Source organism: Odontesthes bonariensis, chromosome 2 (genome assembly GCF_027942865.1).
Source record: "Odontesthes bonariensis isolate fOdoBon6 chromosome 2, fOdoBon6.hap1, whole genome shotgun sequence".
Taxonomy (NCBI): domain Eukaryota; kingdom Metazoa; phylum Chordata; class Actinopteri; order Atheriniformes; family Atherinopsidae; genus Odontesthes; species Odontesthes bonariensis.
This window is the reverse complement of record NC_134507.1, coordinates 3013959-3041119: the sequence shown is the minus strand read 5'-3', so window position 1 is coordinate 3041119 and position 27161 is coordinate 3013959. Positions and strand designations below refer to the sequence as shown.

General features: G+C 43.4%; 1 protein-coding gene and 1 long non-coding RNA gene across 4 annotated transcripts in view; one reads left to right on the top strand and one right to left on the bottom strand.

Annotated features, from left to right (window-relative positions):
- LOC142388931 (uncharacterized) overlaps positions 1 to 27161 on the top strand; it is a 406360-nt gene that overhangs the window by 124226 nt on the left and 254973 nt on the right. The gene's annotated exons all lie outside the window — the stretch shown is intronic.
- LOC142388697 (NACHT, LRR and PYD domains-containing protein 12-like) overlaps positions 15631 to 27161 on the bottom strand; it is a 199095-nt gene continuing 187564 nt past the window's right edge. For both annotated transcript variants that reach the window (XM_075474244.1, XM_075474249.1), the window contains 6 exons: positions 24568 to 26347; positions 20307 to 20483; positions 18497 to 18673; positions 16857 to 17033; positions 16537 to 16713; positions 15631 to 16381 (listed from right to left, as the gene is read on the bottom strand). In XM_075474244.1, the coding sequence (XP_075330359.1) occupies positions 16369 to 16381; positions 16537 to 16713; positions 16857 to 17033; positions 18497 to 18673; positions 20307 to 20483; positions 24568 to 26347 (2501 nt within the window). In that variant the 3' untranslated portion in view covers positions 15631 to 16368. The remainder of the gene's footprint in view (positions 16382 to 16536; positions 16714 to 16856; positions 17034 to 18496; positions 18674 to 20306; positions 20484 to 24567; positions 26348 to 27161) is intronic.

The following is a 27161-nucleotide window of genomic DNA, read 5'->3' as shown; positions in this document are numbered from 1 at the left end:
CAGCTATTGGGTGTGTCTTATCCCCAAAAAGATATAGCGTTAAAATGATCATTTCTATATTTTCACATTATTGGTCCAAATAAATAAATCCTAATAAATATTGGTTTCATTTAACAGTAGTATTACCTACGTGAGTTCCAAAAGCATTCCAACTCACCATCGTAATCTACTCTATCATCAGTGGGAGGCCCATCCTGTGATGTACTATGATTAAATTCCGCACAAGAAGACTCCAATTTGTGGCCCTCCCTTATTTTGAAAACAATTCCGTAATTTATTTGGCCCAAACATCAACCTGCACTTAATACCACACATAGGAAACAATAACCATTTATCCTCTCCCGATGTGAACCTACCTTCTCTGCATTCCCGTTGCTGGACCACTGCACAGTCCCTGAAGGTGTGTGGCTCTGGAACAACAACAGGCAATGCTCCTGGAGCGTCTGCGCATATGAGACACTCTGTCGCTGTCAGTTCTCTCGTAGTGTACCATGCCCATCTATTAGAGATGCGCGGATGACGTATTTTCCCATCCGCAACCGCTGCAAAAAAATATATATCCGCCCGCTATCCATTTGCACAAACATTTTTTCACCGATTTTCAAAACCGAACCTGCCCGCCATCCGCCGATAGGTGTAGGTCTATTGAAGGTGCCTTGGCTATTTGTATCGGCTTTTTCAAACAGCGTAGTTCATTATATCTGGTCAATAAGTCCGCCTACTACTATGTAGTGGATAATAGTGCTGTCAAAATCACTCCCAAGTGCTAAATTGAACACCTTTAAGACACACAGCCGTCACAAGCGATTGAATTCCTTCCAAGGCATTCACACTATCACTAGTTACAGGTTAGCATACCCTACGTCTCCCCACTTGTATGTGAAACATTAATACAGAATATAACTATATAGTTCTACATTTTGGATTAACCGATCTATTTCCAAGCATCACACGACCCTTCCATCACCTTGAAAATGTGCATTCCACTGTCGTTTTGACATGTCTGAATTGAAATACTATTTGCAGCTATATTTCACACTCCATCAAGAAAAAAGTAAAACATGATGAGCACGGGCACACGGTTTTGAGTGTACGAATTTTTTTAAAGAATCTAGACAACAAAGTCCGTCTACATAGCACGATAAATCCATCCTTTAGCGCAAATGTTCCCAACCTACTTCAGAGAATGTAAAACAACTTCAAAGCACATAGTCTAAGCCCAAATCAACATGCCACGGCGGGCAAAATGAATAACCAGATGGCCTACCTTAAAACGCTGTCTTGATCACAGGATTCTTCCAATTATTCCACTTTAATCCACACGGTTTAACGCACCCAACACTGCTAGCAAGCAACGTAGAACTAGGGTCCTATGTGCTAACTGTAGGCCATGAATGGCCTTAGTAACGGACACAAACAAACGAGAAGACCTACGCAGGAAATCTAAAACGTGGTTTTGTTTTATACTGTTTGTAATGTATGTTTTCGTTCGTTACCTTTGGAAAATTATGTTTGTTTGTTTTTTTTTTTGTTTTTTTTTTAGTGCTTCAACCGCAACCCGCCCGAATTTAATTACAATACGACTTTTCGGAGTGTCATCCGCCCGATCCGCGGTTCATCCGCGGGCTCCGTGGATTCAACCGCCAACCGCGCATCTCTACCATCTATACCACATATTCTGGGCTGCCTTAATCCATCTTCCACAGTTACACTGTTTCCCAGACTCTACCTGTGCATGTACACTCCGTCTGTTCTTGGATTAACATGATTATTCTGTCCTGTAGTGCTAATGGTACCAAGTCCCCCTAGACTCTCACGAGAAATCTTTCTATTCTTACAACCATTGTGAACAACTTCTTCTGACCCGAGGACAACATGATCTTACCAGATTGCCCCTTTGTCGTCGCGTCCAGAGGCGGTGATTTGGTCGTCTCCTCCTCCGGACCCATGATCCACACTTCCTCACACTTCCTCACACTTCCACCAACCTTTATTCCCACGTACTTAAATTCACGCTTAACCGATTCCTCTTCACGACTAGCTCTAGTGTGTATTGCTGGCAAAGTTCGTGGCGTGGCATGGTCTGAGTGGGTGTGTATTGTTGCATCATACTCATCCGACCCAGGCTGGCTACTTCCCTGCGGGGTGGCTCCATCACGGGACCCTTCCAGCCTCTCCTGTCTGCGGGATCCCGTCCAACATCTCCAGGCTTCGTTCTCCTTAGCCCATGCTGTCGGCCAACACCCACACCTGGATGCTCATAAGTGTCAGAAATCTTAACCTCTTCCTTTTGTTCATCCTTTCCCTCGGACTTAACTAATTTTTTTTAAATTAATTAATTAATTAATTTAATTTACTTTAATTTAATGACCACACAGCCAAGCTGGTGGAATTTGTTTACAGTACAGCTCTTTGTACAGGTTCCAACATAACATTGAACATATAGTATGACATACATACAAACAGACACATACATACGTCACACATAAATACATAAATACATAAGGGTCATACATAATTCATATCAACAACAGTCCTCAGCGACAGCATAAGATAGACAGTCCTCAGTGTTTGGAGTTCAGAAGAGTTATTGCTATGGGAATGAAACTGTTTTTGAAGCGGGTTGTTCTAGAAGTGACTGTCCTGTAACGCCTCCCAGAGGGCAGTAGCTGGAAGGCGTAGTGTACCGGGTGAGTGATGTCGGAAATGATCTTGTGCGCCCTGCGTAGTGTCCGTTTGTGGTGGAGTGATTCAAGGGATGGAAGGGGTGAACCGATGATTTTGGATGCTCTGTTGATGATGCGTTGTAGTTTCTTCCGGGAGAGTGTATCGAGACTGCCGAATCAGACTGTGATGGATGTGGTGAGGATGCTTTCAACGATGGCTGTGTAGAAACGGAGCAGGAGATGGGACCTTACTCTGAACTTCTTGAGCTGTCGGATATGGAAGAGTCTTTGCTGGGCTTTTTTTGTAGATGTGGTCTGAGTTGTGTCTTTAGTCCGAACCTTAGTGCAGTGATTCAAATGGTACCATGTGTTGCTACCTTCCATTCGAACTGCTGTTGACGTTGCTCGCACCATTGTGTACGGCCCTTTTCGTCTTGGCTCAAGCCACTTCCTTCGGAACACCTTGATGTGCACCTGGTCGCCTGGCACCACTGGCCTCTCAACCAGCTGTTCGAGACCTGAGTCTCTGGACTCCTCCTGTAGATAGATTGTTCTGTGGATTGCAGTTAATTGCTTCATGTAAACTGTCCACTCTGTTTGCACCTGCTCAAGTGGGGGCCCTTTAAAGGGACCTGTCAACTGAGGTGCCGGCATGGGTCGACCCGTTAGCATTTATGCGGTGTTAGTGCGTGACTCTATGAGTCTGCATACGAAAGCTCATTAGTACAAGCGGCAAAGCATCTAGTTTAGTTTAGTTGAAGCACAGATTCAATTCAATTTCACTTTCCAGGTTCCATTGATCCTCTCAACCATCCCTTGACTCTGTGGATGATAAACAGCCCCACAGCGCTGCTTGATTCGCAGCTGCTGCAGAATGCCTCTTGCAACTCCCTAAACAAACACTGAAACATTAGAGCTACTCTCTGATGGAATGACAAACAGATGAATCAATTCTCTTACCAAAAATCTTTACGACTATTTATCCAATATGTATGACCAATATCCTTGTGATGGTGCGACCTCTGGCTCCAGTGACACCATTGGTGCCAAAACAGCAAGCTGGCACTTTGATGCTAATTTCGCTGCTTCATCAGCCGCGTTATTACCTTTACTGACCATTTCGTTACCTTTACGATTATTTGACACTTTTATCACTGCCAGCTTTGCGAGGAGCATCATGACTGCAATCAGCTCCTTCATTTGGACATCATGTCGCCCTGGACTTCCGTCTGACCTCCTGAACCCTCTCTGCTTCAAAACTGCTTCAAACAAATAGCAAATATCATGAGCATATGCAGAATCTGTGTATAAATTTGTAACCTTACCTTTCCCGTGTAGACATGTTTCCGTTAATGCCTTCAGTTCAGCCAACTGTGCCGAACATGGCTGTTCACCCTTCCCAGCTTTCACCGTCACAAAGTTTCCGCCTTCCTGTTTCACAACTGCAAAACCTACATGATTACCCAAATGATCTCTGAAACATGAACCATGCACAAAGTAGGTGACATCAGCCTGCCCAAGCGGAGTTGCTTCTAAGTCAGGTCTCAGTTTAATGTATCTCACAGCTTCTGCCACACGCTCATGTGGTTCTCCTTCAAACTCACGTGGAATGACATCCGCAGATCCCGATGTAGTACCCTGCTGTATTCTCACATCTGGATGTGTCAAAAGATGCACAACCTGCAAACATCCTGTCCGAGTCACAACATACCTACTCTGATTTATTAGTTCTGAAATCTTATGGTGTCCATTGGAGACATATGAACAATGGCTTCTAGTGCTGGGCGGTATGACCAAATATACATATCACGGTATTTTTTCATGGTATCACGGTTTCACGGTATATCACGGTATTTTTTTTTCATGCATAATTAGGTGTTCACAGCATTTTCTACAGATTGAGAACAGAATCAAAAATTAAAATAAAAATTCTTCAAAATAATTCCTTCGTTAATAATTGGTCACACAGAACTTTATTGTATTAATATTCACATCTTCATTGTAAACAAATTAATAACATAGCTAATTACACTGGTCGGACTGTTCAGCTGTTTCAGACTGATACCTCCGGTTCAGGCTGGTCCTCATCCTCAACACGCACGTCTCTCTTTCAATCGCGGAAAATATTTTTCAATACTCATCTGGATTGAAGCAGCAAACATTCAGTGTAAGAGTTTAAAAAAACTACTTTATTTGATTCACAGCTGCTAGTGTTTAGACCTCGACAACCCAACTACATTTTTTTTTTACGGCAAACTTGTGACTAGTTAACTTTATAAAGAAGGCGTAATCGCTTGTTTGCTATGGGTCGGGTCGGGACGGGACAACATTGTATTCAAAATATAAAATATTTTTATAGGACTTTTTAATGGGAGCTAATCTAACGCGGCGCTGAAGCTAGCAAGCTTCCATGCTTCCCAGGGATGATCTCGCTGATGGAGACACACGCGGTGTGCACGGAGGGGAGGGACTGTGTGTGTGTGTGAGTAGGCTATGCGAGAGAGACGCATGACTGACAGAGAGGAGGGAGAGCAGGGAAAGGAAATGCAGCTTAACGAATACGAGTATTTTTTAAATAGCGTTAAAAATAGACAGTAAACATGCGTGTTTAGAAGCGCAACACTGGAAAGGGTCCCGTCTCAAACAATGTCGCGCGACGCAGCGTTCCCCCCCTTGTGTAATCAAATACACCGGTATGGCGGTATATTAAAAATTCATATCATAACAAAATTATAAACCGGTATTCGGTGTGAACCGGTATACCGCCCAGCACTAATGGCTTCTCATAGTCTAGTGTTGCCCGTTTTGGATGACTTTTTCTAATTTTGTTTCAAACTTTCAAAGGCTAACTTAGCCTCGGTTGTCCTCTCCAGTTGTGCTTCCAACCTTTGATCTTTGGATTTTTCATGTTTCCTTCCAGAGGAGACAAATTTTATTGCATAATCCTCCCAAGAAAAAGATCATACTTGTTTTATTTTAATTTTATTCATTAATACATTTATTTATTTTGGACATGGCGCTTTAGTTACTCCCTCCAAGTGGGATGGAGAGATATCAGTAGTTCCCTATGGGCTAAATAGATACTCTAATTTAGGCTATCAATGCTAAAATTTAAATTAGAAACTTTGTTCCGTTCAAATTTTAGAACTTCGTAATAGTGGCACATTTAAATTTTAAATTCAGAAACTTTGTTTTGTTGTGTCCTAGTAACAGTGACCTATTTAAATTCAAGTTTTAGAAACTTAGTAGTCGTGACACATTTAACTTAAAAACTTTGTTTTGTTTTGTAATGATGACACACCTGAGGGCGGTTTTTAAACCCTTTTGAGTACGTCCGCTGTAAGTGTACTTCTTACCTCTATATGTCAATGTAAACCAATACTGGGATTCCTCTGCCAGAGGAACGCCTTGGACCTGCCGGGCCACTTGCTCCGCCCCGCAGGGACTGGCCACGGTCCTGCCGAACACTCGGGTTTCTCGGTGCTTTCGGACAGCTATAAAACAAAGTGTCCCCTCTCGCCACAGGCCCAACATGCCCCCGAGGACCTTCGTCCTCCAGGTGCACCTTTTCTTGACCTTTGACAGGGTCGACGATGGACTTGCCCCTGTGATGGCTGTTCAGCGGCCACACTAGCACTGATAACGTGGAGGTGCGTCGCTTACTTAAAAAAATCCGGGTTACTAATTTTGAATTTTAGCCGAATGAATAAATAGACAGCAGGTCTGTGGGCTGTCTGTGGTAGTAGCACGACGAGGACGTCAGTAACACCCACTTTACGACAAAAATTCAAAATTACAGTAACCCGGATTTTTTTAAGTAAGCGACGCACCTCCACGTTATCAGTGCTAGTGTACAGTAATTAATAAATTACAAACAGCATAGTTTGTGCCTATATAACGTTGCCCATAGGAAACCGTTTCATGGCCGAATATCTCAAGAGAGCAGCCAGACGCCTCGCGAATATCTTCGGAACAGCTCCAAATGACCAACAACAAGCAGGGGTGAGTAGAACATCATGTTATAATGTGAAATCAAGGGCCCAATGTCAAAAAACCGGTCTTATCCTTTAATAGCCGCTTTCGGACTTTAGGAACTTTTGGCAGTTCTAATAACCTTTTAATCCGCGGGGCCGTTTTCTCCCGTGTTCGGAGTTTAATAAGTTTTATAATATGTTTAATAATATGTTTAATAAGTTAAACTTACACTGATCTCCTTTGTCTGCAGCGCTCTGCTCTCCTTTCTTCCTTCATGAAATGAAAAAGTATCGTCTCCTGACTCTCTCTGTGAGCTTTACCAGCATCGATATTAGACGCCTGATGTGATTGTCCAGGATTAATATCACCATCATGCAGACCATAAACACGGTGGCCTCCCCGCTCTCCATATTAGCTTCTTGGTGGTGTTTTTTCTACTCTCCTTACTTTTACCGTTTTGTTTTGTGTTTGAATGTAGCTAAACGGCTAACGGCTAACACGTCACTGAAGCAGACGGCTGCGCGCGGCGCATCAGTCCCGACCTGGTCCCGACTCATGTGCGAATGCAGACTGAAACAGTTCCGCTGGGGAAGGATAGTTATCAGAACGAAATTCGAGGAGGGTAGTTCTGATAACTACTTTCTTAGAACGGTCTGTCCGAAAGCGGCTAATGTGTCCCACAGTCAACAGTTTATCCACAGTCTCTTGTTCAAACACTCTTATCCATTTGCTTGCACCTGTGTGAATGTCCGGCAATCGAGCAACCAGCCCCCCTGAGTCGAGCATCTGCCACGGCACATACTGTCCCTGCGTCATTTCTATCAAACTCGGTGCTGACGCTGTTGGACTCTTATGTTCTTCAGAAGATGCCTTTTGAACTGGTGGTGCCAGTTCTGGTGATTTTTGATATTGTGGGAGCTGTCCGATCTGAATTACAGACGGCGTCTGGCTCAGGAGCTCCATGACTGCTTGATGCAGCTATTTGTGGTTCTGGACGTTCATGAGATATTTTAGGATTTTTTATTTCAGAATCTCCTTGTATGTTTACTGCTCCTGGCAGTGTTGGATATAGCTCTGCATTTTCAAAGAAATGTAAAACTTTTAATTCAAGCTCTCTCTTTTCCTGTCTCTTTTTGCTTCTGTCCTTTGGTATGTAAGCTTTAAACATTTGTTCCATAATCTTACAGGCAATTACATTGAAAGTGCCACCTTTTGGCCAGGGTGAGAAATTATTTTTTGTTCGTTTTTCCCATTTTTGAGATATCTTTTTAATATCTTTGGAATGTTCAGGATGTTTGGCACTGATGGTTATTGTTGGTGTTACATCCATTGTTTCACCTTTTTTTTTTTTTTAACAACTCTTGAAAGTCAATTTAAATTAACTAATTATTTAACTCTAATCAATGCTAATTTAATGCTCGGCTAAATTTAGCTTAGATGCTGCTAATTATTGGATTGGATATTGTCAATGCTACTGTTAAGGTTAGCCTATGTTAGCTTTGAAAACTTAGCTCTGGGCTGGTTTTTAAAATTAAACCAATGTTAATTCAATGTTAGGCTAATTTAGCTTGTTGCTATTTTGATTTCTAGTTTGGAGTTAGGTTACTATTATTGCTAATGTTGATGTTTGCTAACCAATGCCAATTGATGTTAGCTTTCTAGCTGTTGCTAATAAATGCTAACTTATTGCTAATTAAGATTTAAACCAATATTCGCCTTATTGCTATTGCTAATCAATTCTAATTGTGTTTCTGATCAATGCTAATTATGGCTAACGAAATGCTAACAAATGCTAATAATGCTAACCAATGCTAACTATTGCTAATCAATGCTACTTATTGCTAATCAATACTAGCTTCCTTGTTGACCAATGCTAATTATGCTATTCAAATCTAATTATCGCTAATCAATGCTAGTGCTTGCTAACCAATGCTAAACAATGCTAGTCATTGCTAATCAATACTAATTATTGCTAATCAGTACTAGCTGTATTACTAATGCTACCCAATGTTAATTTATTGATAATCGAAAGCTCAGTTACTGCTTACTCTGTTTGAAGTGACTCAGGCTAAAGGCGTTGCCCCCCCCTTTTGCTCACATCCGGATGCTTCCGATCCAAACCATACACAATGTCTCTCCACCAATCCAGATGATACAATGCACGTCACAGCTACGTCAATTCTGACCAATGACATGAAATTTTTTTTTTTACCAATGAAATCTGAACACACCTCTTAATCTACCTCCAATGAAACACGCCTGGGACACGTAACTTCTAACCAATCAAATATGAACACACCTCTAAGTCTGCCTCCAATGAACCACGTGAATTCTAACCGATCCAATATGAACACACCACTAAGCCTGCTTCCCAGGCTGTTATTAACTCCTCCCAAACATAACAATTGAACCACACCCCAACTCAAAATGGCGTTTGTCACACTTTTGTAACAAGTTAAGAAAGAGGAAGAAATACAATCTGTCCAGCCGTGGACAGGGAGAAATACAAACTAAACAATACAGAAATAACAATTGCACTATTCTTCACCTCAAAATGGCGTTTGTTAAGAAAGAGAAAGAAATACAATTTAACACGCTGTGGACGGGCAGAAGGAAAGACCAAAAGATACAGAAACAATGCATAAGCGAAAAAACTTTCTTTATCAGGAATGTCAACTTTCACGTCGAATGGCGTGATGAATCAAATGGCCTAGGGACAGAACCTCTTCCCCAGAATTGCGAAACCAACATTTACTCGACTGATAACAACTCTGCGATTAGCACATTACCTAAAAAAAACTAATAATTATTACAGTTCAACCATAAAGTGCCCTGGAAAACAACAAGGAAAGAAAATGTGATTACGCACGAACATTTGAAGCAGCAGAAGAATGTCAAGGACGAGCGGCGCGCCTCCACACAAGCAGCGTGAACGCGCAGCACCTCGCTCTCACCCCTGAGATCCAAACACCTTGCAATGCACAATATGAAAGAAATCAGCACACAGCGTTTAAAAATCACAGCTCATCACTGTAACAACCCCTTATTTCAACAAACTATCAATGCGGCAACTATAACAATGAAGCAAATCTGAGTGTAACTCAAAATACTAAAAATACTCAAAAGTCAAGGGATGAGATGAGTTGGAACCTTGCTTCCTCACACAAAATAACTTTTTTCTTTTCTTCTTTTTTTAGATTCACATAAAACAGCAGGATTTCACACACATTGACAGACAAAGACAAAGACCGGTCACACTCACACTATAACTGCTGTGTATGTTATTTTTGTTTGTTTACTTATTTTATTTATGTGGTTTATTTTTGTAAAGAGTTATTTGTGTTGTGTACTGGGTGGGAACCAACGTTAGTCACCTGTTGCGCAGGGGACGCAATTTACAGAAGGAAGAAAACGAAAGATTTAAGAAGTTCACTCTAAGTTATAAGTTCTCGCTAAGTTAGAAGTTATAACTTAACTTGGCATAAGTTATAAGCCAAGTATTTTCCATATTTGATTTTGGAAGATAATTTTGGTTTGATAAGAAGACTCATTCCCCCTGGTTTATGTGCAGCCAGCGAGGTATGTGTGTTTTTCGTTTCTCGTCGAGCTGTTTGGTTTTAACGTGTCAATTTTGTATTTAATGATTGCGTGTTTATTTGTATTATTGTATAATACAGTTCGACGGTGGATTGATAATGAGGAGGTGAAGTTGACGAGAGGGAGAGAAATAAATCCATCAGTATAAAGGAACGGTGTTGCTTATTTCCTGGAGGGTGTGATACACACCAAGTCAGTCGATCAGAGTTTCGTGTCAGTCACCGTTCAAATCTTCACAGTTTTAAATTATCAATTTCTTTCATTTAGACTTTTAATTTTTCAGGAGATGTTGGTGTTGGCAATATATGAAATACAAAATGTGTTTTCTCTACAAGCCTTGTGATATGGTCTCTGACCAAAGCAACAGATGCTGACGTGTACTTTATCAGCTTCCCTATGACCTCTTATAATAATCTCCTGTGGCCAATTCATGAACGAATTTGAATTTTCTTCTCAAAATGTCTTTATATTGATGTCTCGGATAACTCCAAAGAGTTCTAAGCAGATATAAAATGATATAAACATATATATTTAAAATGTGCCCGTAAATAACTGGAATTTACTTTTTCGGAGTTTTCTTGAACTGCCCTTTTGATTCCACCTTCCAACTTTTATGTTCGCAAGTCAATCAATTACCAGCATTCGTCTACTCCTTGACTAGTGAAAATAATTTTCACATATATTAATGACTAATGTGAGCCGTAGTCCTACGGTAGCCCCACCCCCAATGCATTAAAGGTCGGCCGTTGGCTCTATGACATCACTATGAACGGGTGATTTCCACCCTGCCCGCTCTAAAAGCGTATCCAGTATTCCAGTTTAAACTCATCGATTTATTTCCTGCCCGAGCATAAGCGACTAGCCCTTCCAATATTACCACAAAAATACAACAACACAATAGCCATACCAACTGCTCACAGCTGTCTGCTTTACAACTCACATAAGCTGCTGTTTACCCAATTTTATCTCAATTCAAACATTCGGCACCTCTTGGCCCAGAATTTCCAAAACAATTTCAACAGCCCCCCTGCGCAGAGGAAAGCAATGAAATGCTTACCGAAGCAGAATCCGTCCTCTCTCTCCTGTGGTCGTTTGATTTGGGGAAGCCGGAAAAAGCCGTCAGCTGTGCTCCACCAACAGAAATCCGCTGCGTGATGGTAGGAAAAAGATCCCACCAGCCGGCTTTCACAGCTGATGTCGGTTGTCGGGGCACAGAGGACACGCTCCGCCGGGATCCAGATGCAAAATCTCACGAATTCGGGGTCACCATTATGTTGTGGAGGAAAGGAGTCGAATACGCGTCGGTCAGCTGTCCATTGGGGAGTTTATTTGAACAAACCGTCACAGCTAATATGCATACAGAATGTTCACAAAATGTCCGCAGAGTTCATTCTGCAACACCCTTTTATACTGTCTTATCATAACAAGCGTACGTGGCCCTCTCTGGAGGCGCCTAGCTTTCGCCGTAACCGTAAACAAGCTCATTCTAACTATCAACAATATTCATATGAACCAGTCAACAAGGCACACGATGTAATTATGACATGTCAAGAGAAATGTCATGACATTCTTCTCCCACATCCAGAGAGGAAACCCACTCAGAGACTCTGACAGTGAAATAATAAGAAAGTTGTTCACACTCACCTGATTCTGACCTCAGGTTTCCTCCTGCTGCTGTCCACTCAAAATGGAGCCTGAACTAGTGATGGGTCATGCACATAAGCATCGGCTCTGAGAGCCGGCTCTTTGTAGTGAATCAGAAGAGCCGGCTCCTTTTTTCCATTTGCTGCTTAGTTTTCACTTTCAGTGCTCAGTCCCAGCTCGGGATACGACAGAGCTTTGTTATGATTGGCCAGCATAGCGACCAGCATGCGGCATTCACGTGAGAATTAAGGAAGTGTAAACAGAGAGGGGGGGGGGCAGTGAGGACTGAGGAGCGTGTGTGCGTCTTGCATTGTCGTGTAGTTTACTAGGACACGAGAAAGCGAAGCAGCATCTGGCTGCAGTTTAAAGATATTGGAAACAACAAAGCAGAGTGCCTTCACTGCAAAACGAAGGTCACTATAAGTGTAGGAAAACTGTAAATAGATTTTCATTTTGAGTAAAGAACATTTTATAGACAGACATGTAGTGAGTGAACTTTGCTGAGTGTGATACAAAGTAATTAAAGGGAACTGAGAAACAGGGTGCTCTGGTCTTCCCATGTAGGAGGATGTGCAACCACTCAACACGTGAGGAACTTGATGTCCCAGTGAAACATTTGTTGCATCTTGCTCACAAGATTGTTTTACGTATGCTGATTGTAACTAAGCTGTGTAATAAAAAGAACTACACGGGGAAAGTCGGATGGAGTCGTTTGAGCACGGGTGAAGGAGTAAGTTCTGTCAATCCGTCCGGCTCCCCTTGCAAGTAAAAATACAATCTTGTGCACTGTGTGTTTTGTTGATCACTGGGGTTGTCTTGAGTGAACTGTGTTCCAGCTGGGTTAACTTTTAGACCCAACATTTCTTGGTCCTTCGAGCCGGATTCCAACACATCGCCGTCTGCTGAGGAGGGAGAGGACACACTGAAGTCTGTGGACAGCCAGACGTCCAGTACGCCTGACAAAGACCTGGGAAGTGAATTCGTAGCCAGGCCGGTGATTAGTTGTCTGATCTTCCCTCGTTGGACGACAATTGACGGAATCCAGATACAGCTCCAGTGACAAAACAACACTGAAATAAGGTAAGAGAGCGACTCTATAACCGCGGTTAAACGTATACGAAAGGCTTCTGCGCCAGAAGGAGGATAAAACACGTGTCTCCGCCGTAAGGGAGAGTAAAAAGAGTGAATGAGCAAGTGTGAGTGTGAATGCCACTGGTGGAAGCAGCAGCACGGACTGAAACCTAACGGTGTTAACGTAAATCCGTGGTCTGTTGAAGTACACAAAGTAGTGGATTAAATGTTTTAGGTATCTAAAAAGGCACGTTGTCTGTACGAGACGACAAGTTGACATAATGGGGGGCGGCACGAGCAAACCTGCCCTAGAAAGGGATTGTAAATATATGGAACAATACTGTGATAAAAGTGTTATGTGTTTGGACAAATGGGAAAAGAAATATGGGTTCAAGGGCAAATTGATAGAAGCCGAATGTAAGGCGCTGGTGGACAAACTCCGTGTGAGTGTAGCAAGTAAGAGAGGAAAGCAGAGAGAGAAAAAAAAATTGCAGCTTCAAATGGCAATAGTGTGGCTCCAGCAAGCTCAGAGAAGGAAAAAAAGGAGAGATGAGACAGCGTTGCAAGCAGTGGTAGCAATTAAACCTGATGATGAAACTGGAGCCACTTCAGATGCACATAAAATACGAAGGGCAGAAGAAGAAGAGGAAGTATTCAGTAAGCCAGAGAGTTTGATGAAAACACGGTCAAAAGTGCAAAAACCAAAGCCAGAAGTGTTCAGGACCTACCCGTCCCTCACAGTGCTAAAACAAAGATACGGAGTGGCTGACGCCACGACCAGACCCTCCGCCAAAGGGGATTTATCCTATGATGGAAGTGGCAAATCCACACTTTGGCGTGGACGACGATGAAAACAGAACCATACATGTATTCAGGCCATGGACTGATGCTGAGTGTTCTGATGCTTGTAAAAGTTTGGCTGATGCGAGGGTTAATGTGGGGGATTTCATAAACAAGCACAGGCAGCTTTGTAATTCATACAGACTGAACGGCTCAGAAATGGAAGTCACCTTTAGGAGGTGTCTGACACATGACTGGGCTCGGGTCAGGGGCGAGTTTACAGGGTTAGCCAATGATGACACAACACTAGCCCATGATGCAGCTGCACTTACGCAGCAGAGAGAAGCGGTGACATATTTAGAGTGCGACCAAACTACACCAAAATCTCTCAGTGTAAGCAAAAGGAAGCAGAGGATGTATTTGAATACAGGAGCCGCCTGGAAACTGTATTCAGGCAGCACAGTGGACTGCAAGAAGAAGGGGGTGCAGACACCCCTACCAACAACAATTAAAGCAAGCCCTGATGGCCGGCTTTACTCACCCAATTTCAGATTTTATCAGAAAACACAATGTGAATCACTCAACGGACACAGTCACAGAGTGCATGAATTGGGCACAACATGCGCAAAATGTAATAACAGGCCGAAAGAAAAAGGCTGCAGCAGCTGCCTTCATTGTAGACGATGCAAGCGATTCACAGATTTTCTACATGGGACGCCCAGGTGGCAGAGGCAGGGGTCGGGGTGGAGGAAGGGGTTGGAACAGACAGTCTCCAGGTTTCAGAAGAGAAATGAGGTGCCAGAGATGTAATAAGCTAGCCTGATTAACATAGACTTTCAAATCTCTTCGAGATTCTGGTCTGACCAAGACCATAACGAATACGATTCGAAATGGCCTGGTCAACCCGCCTCCCTCGGGTTGCTACTGGTTGTGGCCAGAAAAGTAAATTAATGTAGGTCCTAATTGCACTAATAAATCTTAAACTGCTCGAACACTGTGTCAAAGGTTTTTGTGCAATGGCGCCATCTTGTGGTGATATAGGGTACCTCCCATACCCTGATTACAGTCTTCTCAAATTTGTGTCAGTCATTGTGTTCTGTCATGTTGAATAACCTAAATATATTAAGTTAATATTATTAAAGTGTGACAGCAATAAAAAGAAATCAGTATTTTAATATATGAATATACTGCAAATTCAGTAAATCAATAAATAGGTGTTTTTTTTGGTCGGGTATGCCACCCCAAGATTTTGCCTTGCCCCCACCAGCCACCCTTAGGATTTATTTCTGCTGGCGCCACTGTCTAACTGATGCAAATTCTGTGCTGGTGTTCAAACAGTTAACTTAAAGTCTACTTCAAGCTCAGTTAAAGGTGGATTTCAGGTAGAAAAGAGAGCAAGAGAAGCTCAGCTGTAGACTTTAAAGTACAACACTTACACAGAAAATAGGAGCCTTTAGCTCAGCTGGTGCAGGAGCTCCATGAACTGAAGCTGTAGGTCCTCACAGGGCCGGCACGGGTCCCAGTCCCAGGTCTGACTCTGGGGTCCCAGTCCCAGGTCTGACTCTGGGGTCCCAGTCCCAGCCTGGGGTCCTTGCTGCAGGTCCTCCTTCCTCTCTGCCTACTTCCTGTTTATCTGCTGTAAAATAAAGGCCGTCTATGTCCTGGTCTGTGAATCTTTACCAGTGATGGAGAAACCGAAGCTTTCTGAACCACTGAACCAACATGAAGCCATCGTGTTGAAACGGTTCAGTGTTTCAAAGCATTTGATCAAATTAAGTATGGCGCCATCTGCTGGCCACCCTTCAACACAGCATTTAAAGGGCCGGGTGTTATAAAACAGAGACACTGTTCTGCAGAACAATAAAGGTTCCATGTGCATCTTGAAATGTTTGACTGTTTTATTAGAGACATTAATAATATGCTTGTGTTATAACGTGATTGTGCCGTCATAAAATACTGTATGTAATAGAGATATGCTTTAGTAAGATTTATAGAAAGGTTGAAAGATGTTTATTTAACAACAAGATGATTTCAGCTGAGTTGGGCTTCAGTCTGTTCCTCTTCTTTGTTACGACCCCTCCAGCTTTTCACTCGGCACAGAAGTAGCTGGCACATCCTCCTGACTGCCGGGACAGAAAAGTGATGCCATATCACTATTTTCTTCATCTTTCCCAACTGTTTGGGAGGCAGTAACAATAATAATAATCAAATGTTCCTTTCAGGTTCCCACATTTCCATCAGCTCAGTCGTCTCTGACTGAATCACACTGACAGCTTCTCATTTCCACTGATGGATTTAAAGATTAAAAGATGAAAGATTTACACATTAAAAGTCAGTTTTTAAAGGCAGGAAATGAAGCCGAGAGAATAAAACTGGTGTCAAACTTTAGACTGTGGCTTTTCTTTAAGTTCAGATGGAACTGAAGGCTTAAGGATCGTTTCCATTACTGATCATTTCTAACCCAACTTTAACATGGTTATTCCAAAGGAAGAAAAACACAGAATACAAACACATCATCAGCATATACATCATCATCATCAGGGTGCAGTCAGAGTCTCTCTGCACACAAGCTGCTGCTGCTTCATCCTGTGGATCATCAGGACACAGATCATCCTCTCAGCTCACATCGTCCTGTTCACCACTTCCATCTGTAGAGAGAAGAAGAAAGAAGAGAGGAGATAAACGAGTGTTTCCAGAGCGTCTCTTCCTCAGCTGCCATCAGCTTTAATAAATAGAATAAATAATAAATAAAGTCTGATAAAATACTGCTGAGAGCTGCAAGGACCTCCGACCCTCTACTGACCGCAGAGTCTGCAGTTTGTTGTGTGGACTCTCCACAAGCTCAGACAGCTCCTTCACTGCTGATTCATTCAGGTAGTTCCTGCTCAGGTCCAGTTCTGTCAGATGGGAGGAGGGGTTGGACTTCAGAGCTGAGACCAGAGAAGCACAGCTGATCTCTGACAAACTGCAGCTCCACAATCTGAATAAAGAATAAAACATGATTTAATAGATCATCATTTCATCAACTAAAGCCCAGAAGAAGAACACAGACTTTACCATGAAGACCAGCACAACTTTCACATCATATTAATCTGAACACACAACTAAAACATGGTGTCTGACCTCAGAGTCTTCAGTCCACAGTGTGGACTCTGCAGAAAGCTGCTCAGCTCCTTCTCTGCAGAGTCACCGATGGTGTTCCTGCTCAGGTCCAGTTCTGTCAGATGGGAGGAGGGGTTGGACTTCAGAGCAGAGAACAGAGAAGCCCAGCTGATCTCTGACAACCTGCATTTCTCCAATCTGAATAAAGAATAAAACATGTGAGCTGAAGCCAACAGAGAAAAGGACTCTGAACCAGCTGCTGTCCATCATGGAGGATGAGCAGCTGATCTGTGCTGAGTGCTGACAGAACCAGCTGACATTAACAAAGTGTGTCAGTGCTGCAGGTTATTTTCACCAGCACTCATGGAAATATAGAGTGCAGGAGGTGTCTAAGAAAGGATTGCAGTTCCCACAGTCCCTGAAGGCAGCATGATGGGGGTCCCTTCAGCCTCCTCTGCTGCTCTGGCAGTCAGGATTTAACCCCCCTGTCAGCTGACGTCCGGGCTCTCAAAGCAGGTCAGCAGCAAAAGTTTGAAAGTGAAAAAACGGGTCAGAAGGTGGAAAAAAGTTCAGAATCTGACAGAAAGTTTGTGAATCTGAAAACAGAAAACATCTCAAATATGGACAAATGGGACTAAAGTGTTAATAAAACCTATGAAAGAAGAATGAAACTTACATTCAAAGTGAAATAAACTTCTGCTGCACTTTGAATCTGGTTGTTTGTTCCTCACAGAAAGTGATGAAGCTTCATGTTTCTCAGCTTGCATTCACTCACATGCTGCTCACAGCTCTCTGAGCTCTGACTGAATGAAACAGCTGGAACAGCTGGCACACAGCCGGCAGGGGAACAGAACAGCATGTATCTGCAGTGATGCAGCAGTCCCTGCCCCCCTCCTGCATGGCAGCTCAGTGATCATCCTTTGTGTCTGTGTTGGGCTCACCTGCACAGGGTCGCAGCACTTCACCTGTTCAGCTTCTCTTTGGCTGCACAGCTATCAAACACTGACTCTGCTGCATGTTTTCACACATTTCTCACCTGATGGAAAGCTGCTCACACACACTCACAGCCTCCTTCCATCTGCCGTTACCTAGCAACAAGTTAGCTCACAGCTGTTCTCTCAGCCATCGTCCAATCCTGTTATTCTTCTTCTGATAAACTCTTCTCTGTGTTTCCCCCACAGTCACTAAATGTCAGCATCACCTTCAGTTGGCCTTGGCATTGTGTAACAGGGAATTATTGATAGAATTCATGAAATAAAGCTCAACTGAAAGTGATTTCCTTTCAGTTATCAGTGGGAGAAGCTGTTTGGCTGCATTTTGTCATCATGAATGAATCTGACTGAAGACAACTGCTGCTGTGATGAAAGCTGTTTTCTAACCAAGTCAAAGATTGTTCATTTCCAACAGAGTTGGAGGGGAGTTTGTTAGTATCAGCTGATTAATGGGCTGTTGGAAATATTCACCAACTCTGGACCTCTGGAAGCATCAGCCGGTGATTCTAGATTTGTTTCTGTCTGACAGATTCACTGTTTTCTTATTATTTAATGGATCATCATTTCATCAACTAAAGCCCAGAAGAAGAACACAGACTTTACCATGAAGACCAGCACAACTTTCACATCATATTAATCTGAACACACAACTAAAACATGGTGTCTGACCTCAGAGTCTTCAGTCCACAGTGTGGACTCTGCAGAAAGCTGCTCAGCTCCTTCTCTACAGAGTCACCGATGGTGTTCCTGCTCAGGTCCAGTTCTGTCAGATGGGAGGAGGGGTTGGACTTCAGAGCTGAGACCAGAGAAGCACAGCTGATCTCTGACAACATGCAGTTCACCAATCTGAATAAAGAATAAAACATGTGAGCTGAAGCCAACAGGATGCAGGCTGAAACTGACTTTAATCAGCTATATGTGCCTTTCCAAATATCATATTTGGATCCGGCTCTGCCACTAGTGCTCATCTTTGGAAATGATTCAACTAGTGATGCTCCGATCGATCGGCCGATAATGTCCAAAAATAGCCTGATCGGCGATCGGAAAAATATGCCGATCAAAAAGCCGATCACGTGACGTAAATTACTAGCGACCACTTTCTAATGTGGTACGTGACTGTACAGAACCGAACAGGCAAAACCTCTACAGTGCATCTCGACAGCATGACCTCTCCTGTCTGGAATTTCTTCAAAGTGTGTCAGAAAGATGTGAAACTTACTGCGGTCACGCCATCTGCGCTTCGGAGAGGCACGGTCACGCTAGCTACACTTGAAAATCGAGTGCCCGTTTACATCGCGTCATACGGTAAAGCGTGTGAGCGGATTTATGGTGCATTCAAGTGCACCCCGTAAACTCAGAAATCTATATCGATGTTGATTTTTCATTTGTTGGAATACCCGTCATTACTTGGTTGTTTTTTTACTACATTCTTTTTAATGATTAAAACAAAATGATAGAACAAAATTATTGAAGCATATTCAGAATCAAACTCATTTCTGCATAGTCAGATTTGAAAACTTCACTTAGAACCAAATCAAAATGTTCTCTGCCGACTCCACCAGATTCTTGTTCTACATGTCCCCAGCTACCTCTGGCGGTTTAATTTCTATAAATGGTGCACTCTCTGCTAGATGAAAGGCATGGAAATGTCCGATTCCTTCCGTGATCGGCAGTGATCGGCAATCGGGCAGATCATGCTTTTGGTGATCGGTGATCAGTCCAAAAAATGCTGATCGGAGCATCACCAGATTCAGTTATTCTACCACATTATTTAAACCACTAGTAAAGCAAGAATGACCATTTGGAAGGAGCAGCAAGGGAAATAAGTCCTGAGATGAGTGTGTGCAGCATGTTCTTCTTCTGTGGTGTAATTCTGAATTCCTCTCTGGTTTCTGCACTTTGTGATGGATTCTTTTAGCATGTGATCCTCTCAACTTTGGAGATTTTTCATCCTTCATGTTTAAAATAAAGTGCAGAGTCAGCGCTTTGCCATTTCCTCCAGTCTGTCACTAATTACTGGGTGGAGGCTAAAGCCCAAAGCAGACTGAGTCGTTGGAGTTAAAGTGACTGAACTCTGCACATTTGTCCTGTTCAAATGAGCAGCAGAAGCAGCAGATCTGTCAGTTTGTTGCAGTTTAATCTGCATCCAGCTTTCCAAACTTTACTAATCAAACATCTCTCAGATGGACCAGAAAGGTGAGTCAAAGCTACATTTCAGCTGCTCCATTTTTACCTCTGATCTAAAGTGTTTTCTCTCCTTTTATGACTGAAGAAAAATGATTTTTACCAGGATCATTTTTCTAAGGAACAGCTCTGCTTCAGTGTGTGAAAGTGAGGAAAGAATTGCTTTGGCAGGTGAAAAGGATGGAAGGGAGGATTCATTCAGACATGTGGAAACACTGAATGTTTGGATATTTCCACACATCACTAAATCATTTCAACTAAAACAGAAGAAGTGAAAGAGCTGCAGTGAACTGACCTCAGAGCCTCCAGTCTGCAGTTTGGACTTTCCAGGCCAGCAGCCAGATGTTCCACTGCTCGATCCGACAGCTCATTGTGACTCAGGTCCAGTTGTTTCAGATGGGAGGGGTTGGACTTTAAAGCAGAGGCCACAACTTCACAGTCAGTCTCTGAGAGTTTATCACAATCAGCAAGTCTGTGATGAGAGAAAATGTAAAGTTAGTTCTACTAAAATCAGACAATCTACACTATAAACACCAACTGAACTCATATTCTAACTGAACACAGTGATGTGAATGTAATGTCCTCTGATGAACATCTGTTCTTCACATCTGTGATTGATCTCATCTTCCTGTGTTTGACACGACATCATTAATCTCTTCAGTCTCTCAGACCTGAGCTCCTTTAAACTGACTTTTCTTCATTATTTTCTCTAATCTGCAGATAAAGAAGGAAATGTGGTGTCACATTCAGACTGAAAACATGTTTGATCTGATCCCAAAGTCAGAATAAGGACGTCTTGTTCAGAAAACCATTTTTACATTCTTACATCTTTCATTTGACTCCAGAATCTTTATAAAAATTTCAGCTTAGTGAACATTTACAGCTGAAAGACGATCTCTTTGCTAACCACGGTCAGCTGGGACTGTTCACACCCATATACAGGAAGAATCCACTCTAAGAAGCTTCTAAGCGCCAGTTAGCTTCTCCAGGGCTCTGAAAGCTGCCACAGAGCAACATCATTATGTCTCCGGAGACATCAGCTCCAACACTGCAGGCTGTACGCTTTGAGCTTTCCCCTCGTATATTTACATTCTGTGCAAAGGCCGCAGTTCACGCCGTCTTCTCAGATGATGGCGTCTGCGTTTCACTGCAGATGGATGTCTTAATATCTCTAATCTGCAGCTATAAAAGCTGCTAGCATTCAGTACTGTGCCGTGGTCTGAGTCCACATTTCAAACCGTTTGTGGAAATCATGGACGTGGTGTCCTCTGGGCTAAAGAGGAAAAGGAGCATCCAGATTGTACCAGAGCAAAGTTCCAAAGCCAGCATCTGTGATGGCGTGGGGCTGTGTTTGTGCCCATGGCGTGGGTAACCTGCACATCTGTGAGGGCGCCATTAATAGGCCGTAAGGTGAACCTCAAAAACTCCTTCAGAACACCAGGCTTGTTCCGCGCTCTCCGAACCAAACACGCTTCAGCTCATAAAAAGATTTGAGTTATGTTGAGGTTTAAAAAAAAGTTTCGCCGCTCAGAACACAGTACTTTTTTAGTTCGCAATGTTTAAAGGAATAACTAGTGCCTGGCAAGGCGTATGTACATTTTCGGCAGGCGTAACAACAGTTTGGCTCGCGAGAGGTGCCACGGTTGAGACGTCATCAGAATGAACGAATCGGATAGCTGGTATGTCAGCTGAGCTGGTAAACAGGAACAGCACCGCAGCAGCAGCGCGATCATCCAGCAGTACCGAAGAAGACGAAATTTTGACCGAAAGATTTGTTACATGCACATATCTTCTGTTAAGCATGAGGAAACACAGAATTTCACCTGCACAAGGTGGAATGGAAGGAATCAGAAGGAACAAATAAAGAAGCACTTGCTGAGTTCTTATACGATGCGTGGCCACATGCTGATCTTACAGCAGTGGGAAGAAACCTCAGCTTGTACATAGCACATCAACACCAATGTCACTGTGTGACTGTACTGGAAGGTGTGCAGTCTGTTCATGCTGTGGAAGACCTGCAGTGTGACCACGAAGAATGTGACACTGGTGTTTTTGCATGCACAACATGCTGCACAGGAACATAAGACTGTCATTATTAAGAGCCCTGACACTGATGTAGCAGTCATTGCTGTGAGTCTGCAGAAAGATTTGCCATGCAGCTTGTACTTTTTCACAGGGACGGGCAACAGAACACGCATAATGGACATTACCAAGGTGTCATCAGCTCTCGGAGCCAGTGTGTGTTCAGCCTTGATTGGGATCCATACATTCACTGGGTGTGATACCACAAGGCAAAAAGAAGACATTTGCTGTAGCATGCGAGAAAGATGTCTACCTGAAGGCTTTCAGAAATCTGGGGACTGAATTTAACTTGGACCACTCTACATTTGCATTACTTTGCAAATATGTATGCCATTTGTACGATCAGCCAACCGCAGAAAACATCAATGAGGCTAGGTACAAAGCTTTCTGTATGGCATCATCAGCCTTGCCAGAATTATCTATCCCCCCAACAAGTGATGCCCTCCACCAGCACTGCAAAAGGGCAAATTATCAGGCTAAAATAATAAGGTCATGTGTAAAGCAAAAGATTGGACTCATTTGAATCGGTGGTGGAGAGGAGGACACTGAACAAACTGTTATCCATCATGGATAACCCCACCCATCCTCTCCGCCAGCTGCTGGTTGGACAGCGGAGCTCCTTTTCCAACAGGCTCATCCAGCTCCACTGTCACAAGGACCGTTTCAGGATATCCTTCCTACCAGCAGCCATCACCATATACAACACCTCCCCTCTGGCTGGAAGAGAACTTCAACCTCAATAGGCTTGAAGTCTCTCCTAAAAAACAATAACAAAAAACAAAAAATACTGTAGATTTGTATATAGCAAATGTTTATTCACTATTTTTATTTATTTTATATTATTTTATTTTATTTTATTTTATATTTATTTTATTCTATTCTATTTGCTTGTTTTTTACTACTTTAATTGTTTTCATATACTGTATGCTGCTGCAACAAAACAATTTCCAAAATTGGGATTAATAAAGTATTAATAAAGTAGACTTGTGCAGGTGTTCCAGCTGTTCAAACACCACAAAGGAAACAGAGGATAAAGAAGATGACAGCTGCCCTGACACTGACAGTGAGGAATAGTGTATGTGTGTGCGTGCGGTTTTTTTTTTTTTTACCTTTATTCTATTCCATTTGTATCATTCCTTTTATTATGGTTATGTACATAAGTTTATGCCGGTTGATGTGTATGCCCTACTTGTTTTGATTTTGTTATGTGTTGTATAGTTATCAGTGAATAAATCAGTAAATGAATACCTGAATGGTAAATGGCTAAATTGGCTCAATTCAGAAACACATGAATGAGCATTATCGTTGATAATTATTATTTTATGTTCACTTTAAGATGATATTTTGCGAGATTCCTTTCTGTAGGTTAGTTTTGACAGCACCAGGCATGTTGTCATTTTTCCAGTTTGTTGTCGTAAATCGGCAACGTGATTGGTCCAGCGCGGTCACGTGGTGTCTTGTGACGTCAAAATCGTCATTCAGCCCTGCGGAAAATATCTTCAGAAAACGTCTCGGTTTAAAAAAAGTACAGGATTCTGTGACGTGAAACTTTTTTTTATATGTGCAAAATAAGTTGGTCATTTTTATCAGCTAACGGGCATGTAGTTCGGAGAGCACGGAGCGAGCCTAAACGAAAACGGGGTTCACCTTACCGCCTATAATGCTGAAAGCTCCAAACAGGAGCAACACGGCTTTTTCAGGGACGTCCTGCTTATTTCAGCAAGACGATGCCAGGCCGCATTCTGCAGGTGTGGCAGCAGCGTGGCTTCATAGGAGCAGAGTGCAGGAACTAAACTGGCCCGCCTGCAGTCCACACCTGTCTCCCATTGAAAATGTGCGGCACATTATGAAGTAAAAGATATGACGGCAGAGACTGTTGAGCCAAAGCTTTCACAATCAATACCTCCAACAGCCACCAATGAAATGACCCGACTGAGGCTGCTCACCTATAAAACCTTCTGCTGATCCAACCATCACAATTTTACCAACAAAAACTTTTATTCTGACAAATGCTCTTAATGATCCAGTTCAGTAAAACTTTAAACCCCCAAAATACTTGTTCCAACATATTCCCACAGATTTCTGTTGCATCATTTCCAGTGAGCTGGGAACTGGCCCAATCTGTCCAAGATTCTCTCCTGTGAGTCAGGTTGCCATGGAAACACTCTTTATGTGCCGATCTGAAAAACTGGGCAGATTTCTTAGCTTCTGGTTGTGTTGGGGACCGGCCATGTGGGCCGAAAGCAGGCCTACATGGGAAACAGTGGAAACAGCAGGTTAATGCTGGCTTCCTGCCTCCAACAGTAGGTCTGCTGCTGTGAAGCACATGTGAGCAGCAACTGTGGGAAAGGTCCAGATGAACCTGTCTGCAGGTTCTCCAGAACATCTCTGCTGTTCATGTGCAGAAACGGCTTTTAGGGAACTAAGCTACTAATCTACACTGACTCATGAAGTCAATGAACACATCAACTCACCGAGCCTTTTTGCAGTTCCTCACAGCTGGAATCAGCCTACTTCGTCCCTCATCTGTTGTGTTGTACTTCTTCAGGTCCAACTCATCCAGAACCTCCTCTGACATCTGCAGCATGTAGGCCAGAGCTGAGCAGTGGATCTGAGAGAGTTTCTCCTCTGATCTGTTCTCTGATTTCAGGAACTCTTGGATCTCCTGATGAACTGAGAGGTCGTTCATCTCCATCAGACAGTGGAAGATGTTGATGCTTCTGTCAGGAGAAATTTTAGACGTGTTCATCATCTTCAGGTTGTAGATGACTTCCTGGATGGTTTCTGGACTGTTCTGTGTCTGACCCAGCAGGCCTGCTAAGAGTCTCTGGTTGGACTCCACAGAGAGGCCATGAAGGAAGCGGACAAACAGGTCCAGGTGGCCATTTTTACTATCGAGGGATTTCCCCATGACTCTGTTCAGGAAGTCATCCAGAGATGAGTAACTGTAGTATTTTCCCAGGAAGCTCTTCAGCACCTCCACCTTCCTGTTGGTGTAGCAGTGCATCATGTAGACTGCAGCCAGAAACTCCTGAACACTCAGATGAACAAAGCAGTAAACTGGTTTCTGGAAGATCTCACACTCTCTTTTGAAGATCTCTGTACAAACTCCTGAATACAGCGATGCCTCTGGGACATCCAGGCCACACTGCTCCAGGTCTTCTTGGTAGAACATGATGTTTCCTTTCTCCAGATGTTCAAACGCCAGCCTCCCCAGCTTCAGGAGAACGTCCCCGTCAGCCTCCGTCAGCCCCTGTGGACCCGCCTCAGGTCCCTGGTGGTACTTGTTCTTCTTCCTCTGTGTCTGAACCAGCAGGAAGTGGGAGTACATGTCAGTGGTGGTCTTGGGCAGCTCTGCTCTCTGCTCGGGGGTCAACATGTGCTCCAGAACTGTAGCAGTGATCCAGCAGAAGACTGGGATTCCACACATGATGTGGAGGCTCCTGGATGCCTGGATGTGGGAGCTGATCCTGCTGGACCGCTCTTCATCTCTGAACCTCCTCCTGAAGTACTCCTCCTTCTGGGCATCGGTGAAGCCTCGTACTTCTGTTACCCTGGCGACACACGCAGGAGGGATCTGATTGGCCGCTGCGGGCCGTGTGGTTATCCAGAGGCGAGCCGAGGGAAGCAGGTTCCCCCTGATGAGGTTTGTCAGCAGCACGCTGACTGATGACTTCTGGGTGAGCTCAGACACAACCTGACAGCTGAACTCCAGAGACAGTCTGCTTTCATCCAGGCCGTCCAGGATGAACAGAAGTGTGCAGCCGGCCAGCTGCTCTGCTGGGAGCTGCTGTAATGTTGGATGGAAAACATGGAGCAGCGTGAGAAGACTGTGCTGCTCCTCTCTGATCAGGTTCAGCTCCCTGAAGGAAAGCAGAATCACCACACTGACATCCTGGTTCTCCAGGCCCTCGGCCCAGTCCAGAGTGAACTTCAGCACTGAGAAGGTTTTTCCAACACCAGCGACGCCGTTGGTCAGAACCACTCTGATGGCCCCCTGCTGCTCAGCTAAGGCTTTAAAGATGTCCTGGCACCTGATGGGAGTGTCATGGCGGATCTTGGAAGCCGTCTCCAGCTGCCTCACCTCATGTTGGGTATTAACCTCTTCACTCCGCCCCTCTGTGATGTAGAGCTCAGTGTAGATCCTGCTGAGGAGGGTTCCACCTCCTGCTCCATCACTTCCTTCAGTCACATGTTCACATCTCCTCCTCAGACTCATCCTATGTTCATCTAAAACCTCCTGCAGACCAACATCTGCTGACCAAAGAACAAATGAGACCAAACACAAACAGATTACATTCAATTCATCACCATTTGTTCTTCTTTATCTGTGTTGTGTTCTGTGTCTGAATTTAGACCCAGTGCCTCCAAACTGTGTGAACAAACAGGATTCTGATTGGTTAATGAATACAGGGACAGCTGCTGCCATCATGAAACCATCAAATATGAAAAGTACATGTATTCATTTGGGTTTGGCTTTCCCTTCTGCAGAGTGAACAGAGGACATGTGTTCCAGAAGAAACCTCAGATCCATTTCACTGGGAGATCAGCTTTAAATGATGTTCCTGATGACCTCTGTGATGACCCCGTGGGTCCTCTTGTGGTTGGTTGGGGTATTAACGAGTGTCTGTTTGTTCTGCTGGGAGCTGATTTGTGTGATTTAGGACACCTGTGGCTCCTCCCATCTTCTTTTGGCTCCTTTAGTCCTGATTTCAGTCTGATTACTCTGCTCTTCTCCACAGGTGCTGCTATCTTGGTTATTGTGTTGGTTTAGTTTCATTTTCTGATCTATTTGCTCATTACAGCATTTACATTTATGTCTTCCACTCAGAAATATGATCCAGCTCTGATTTAACTGATGTCCACAGCCCAGAACATAAAGCTTTGATTTGGCGTATCAATTCAGTCTGATGTGAGTTAATAAAATGATTCTTTAGCTTGAACTGATGGTGTGTCTCTGTTGTTGTGTCCATGTGAGTCAGGTCCTAACAAATGTTGTGTTGTTCTGTTTGACACCACAATGTGTCTGCATTAAATCAGCAGGTTAACCATTCAGACCCAAAGCTGT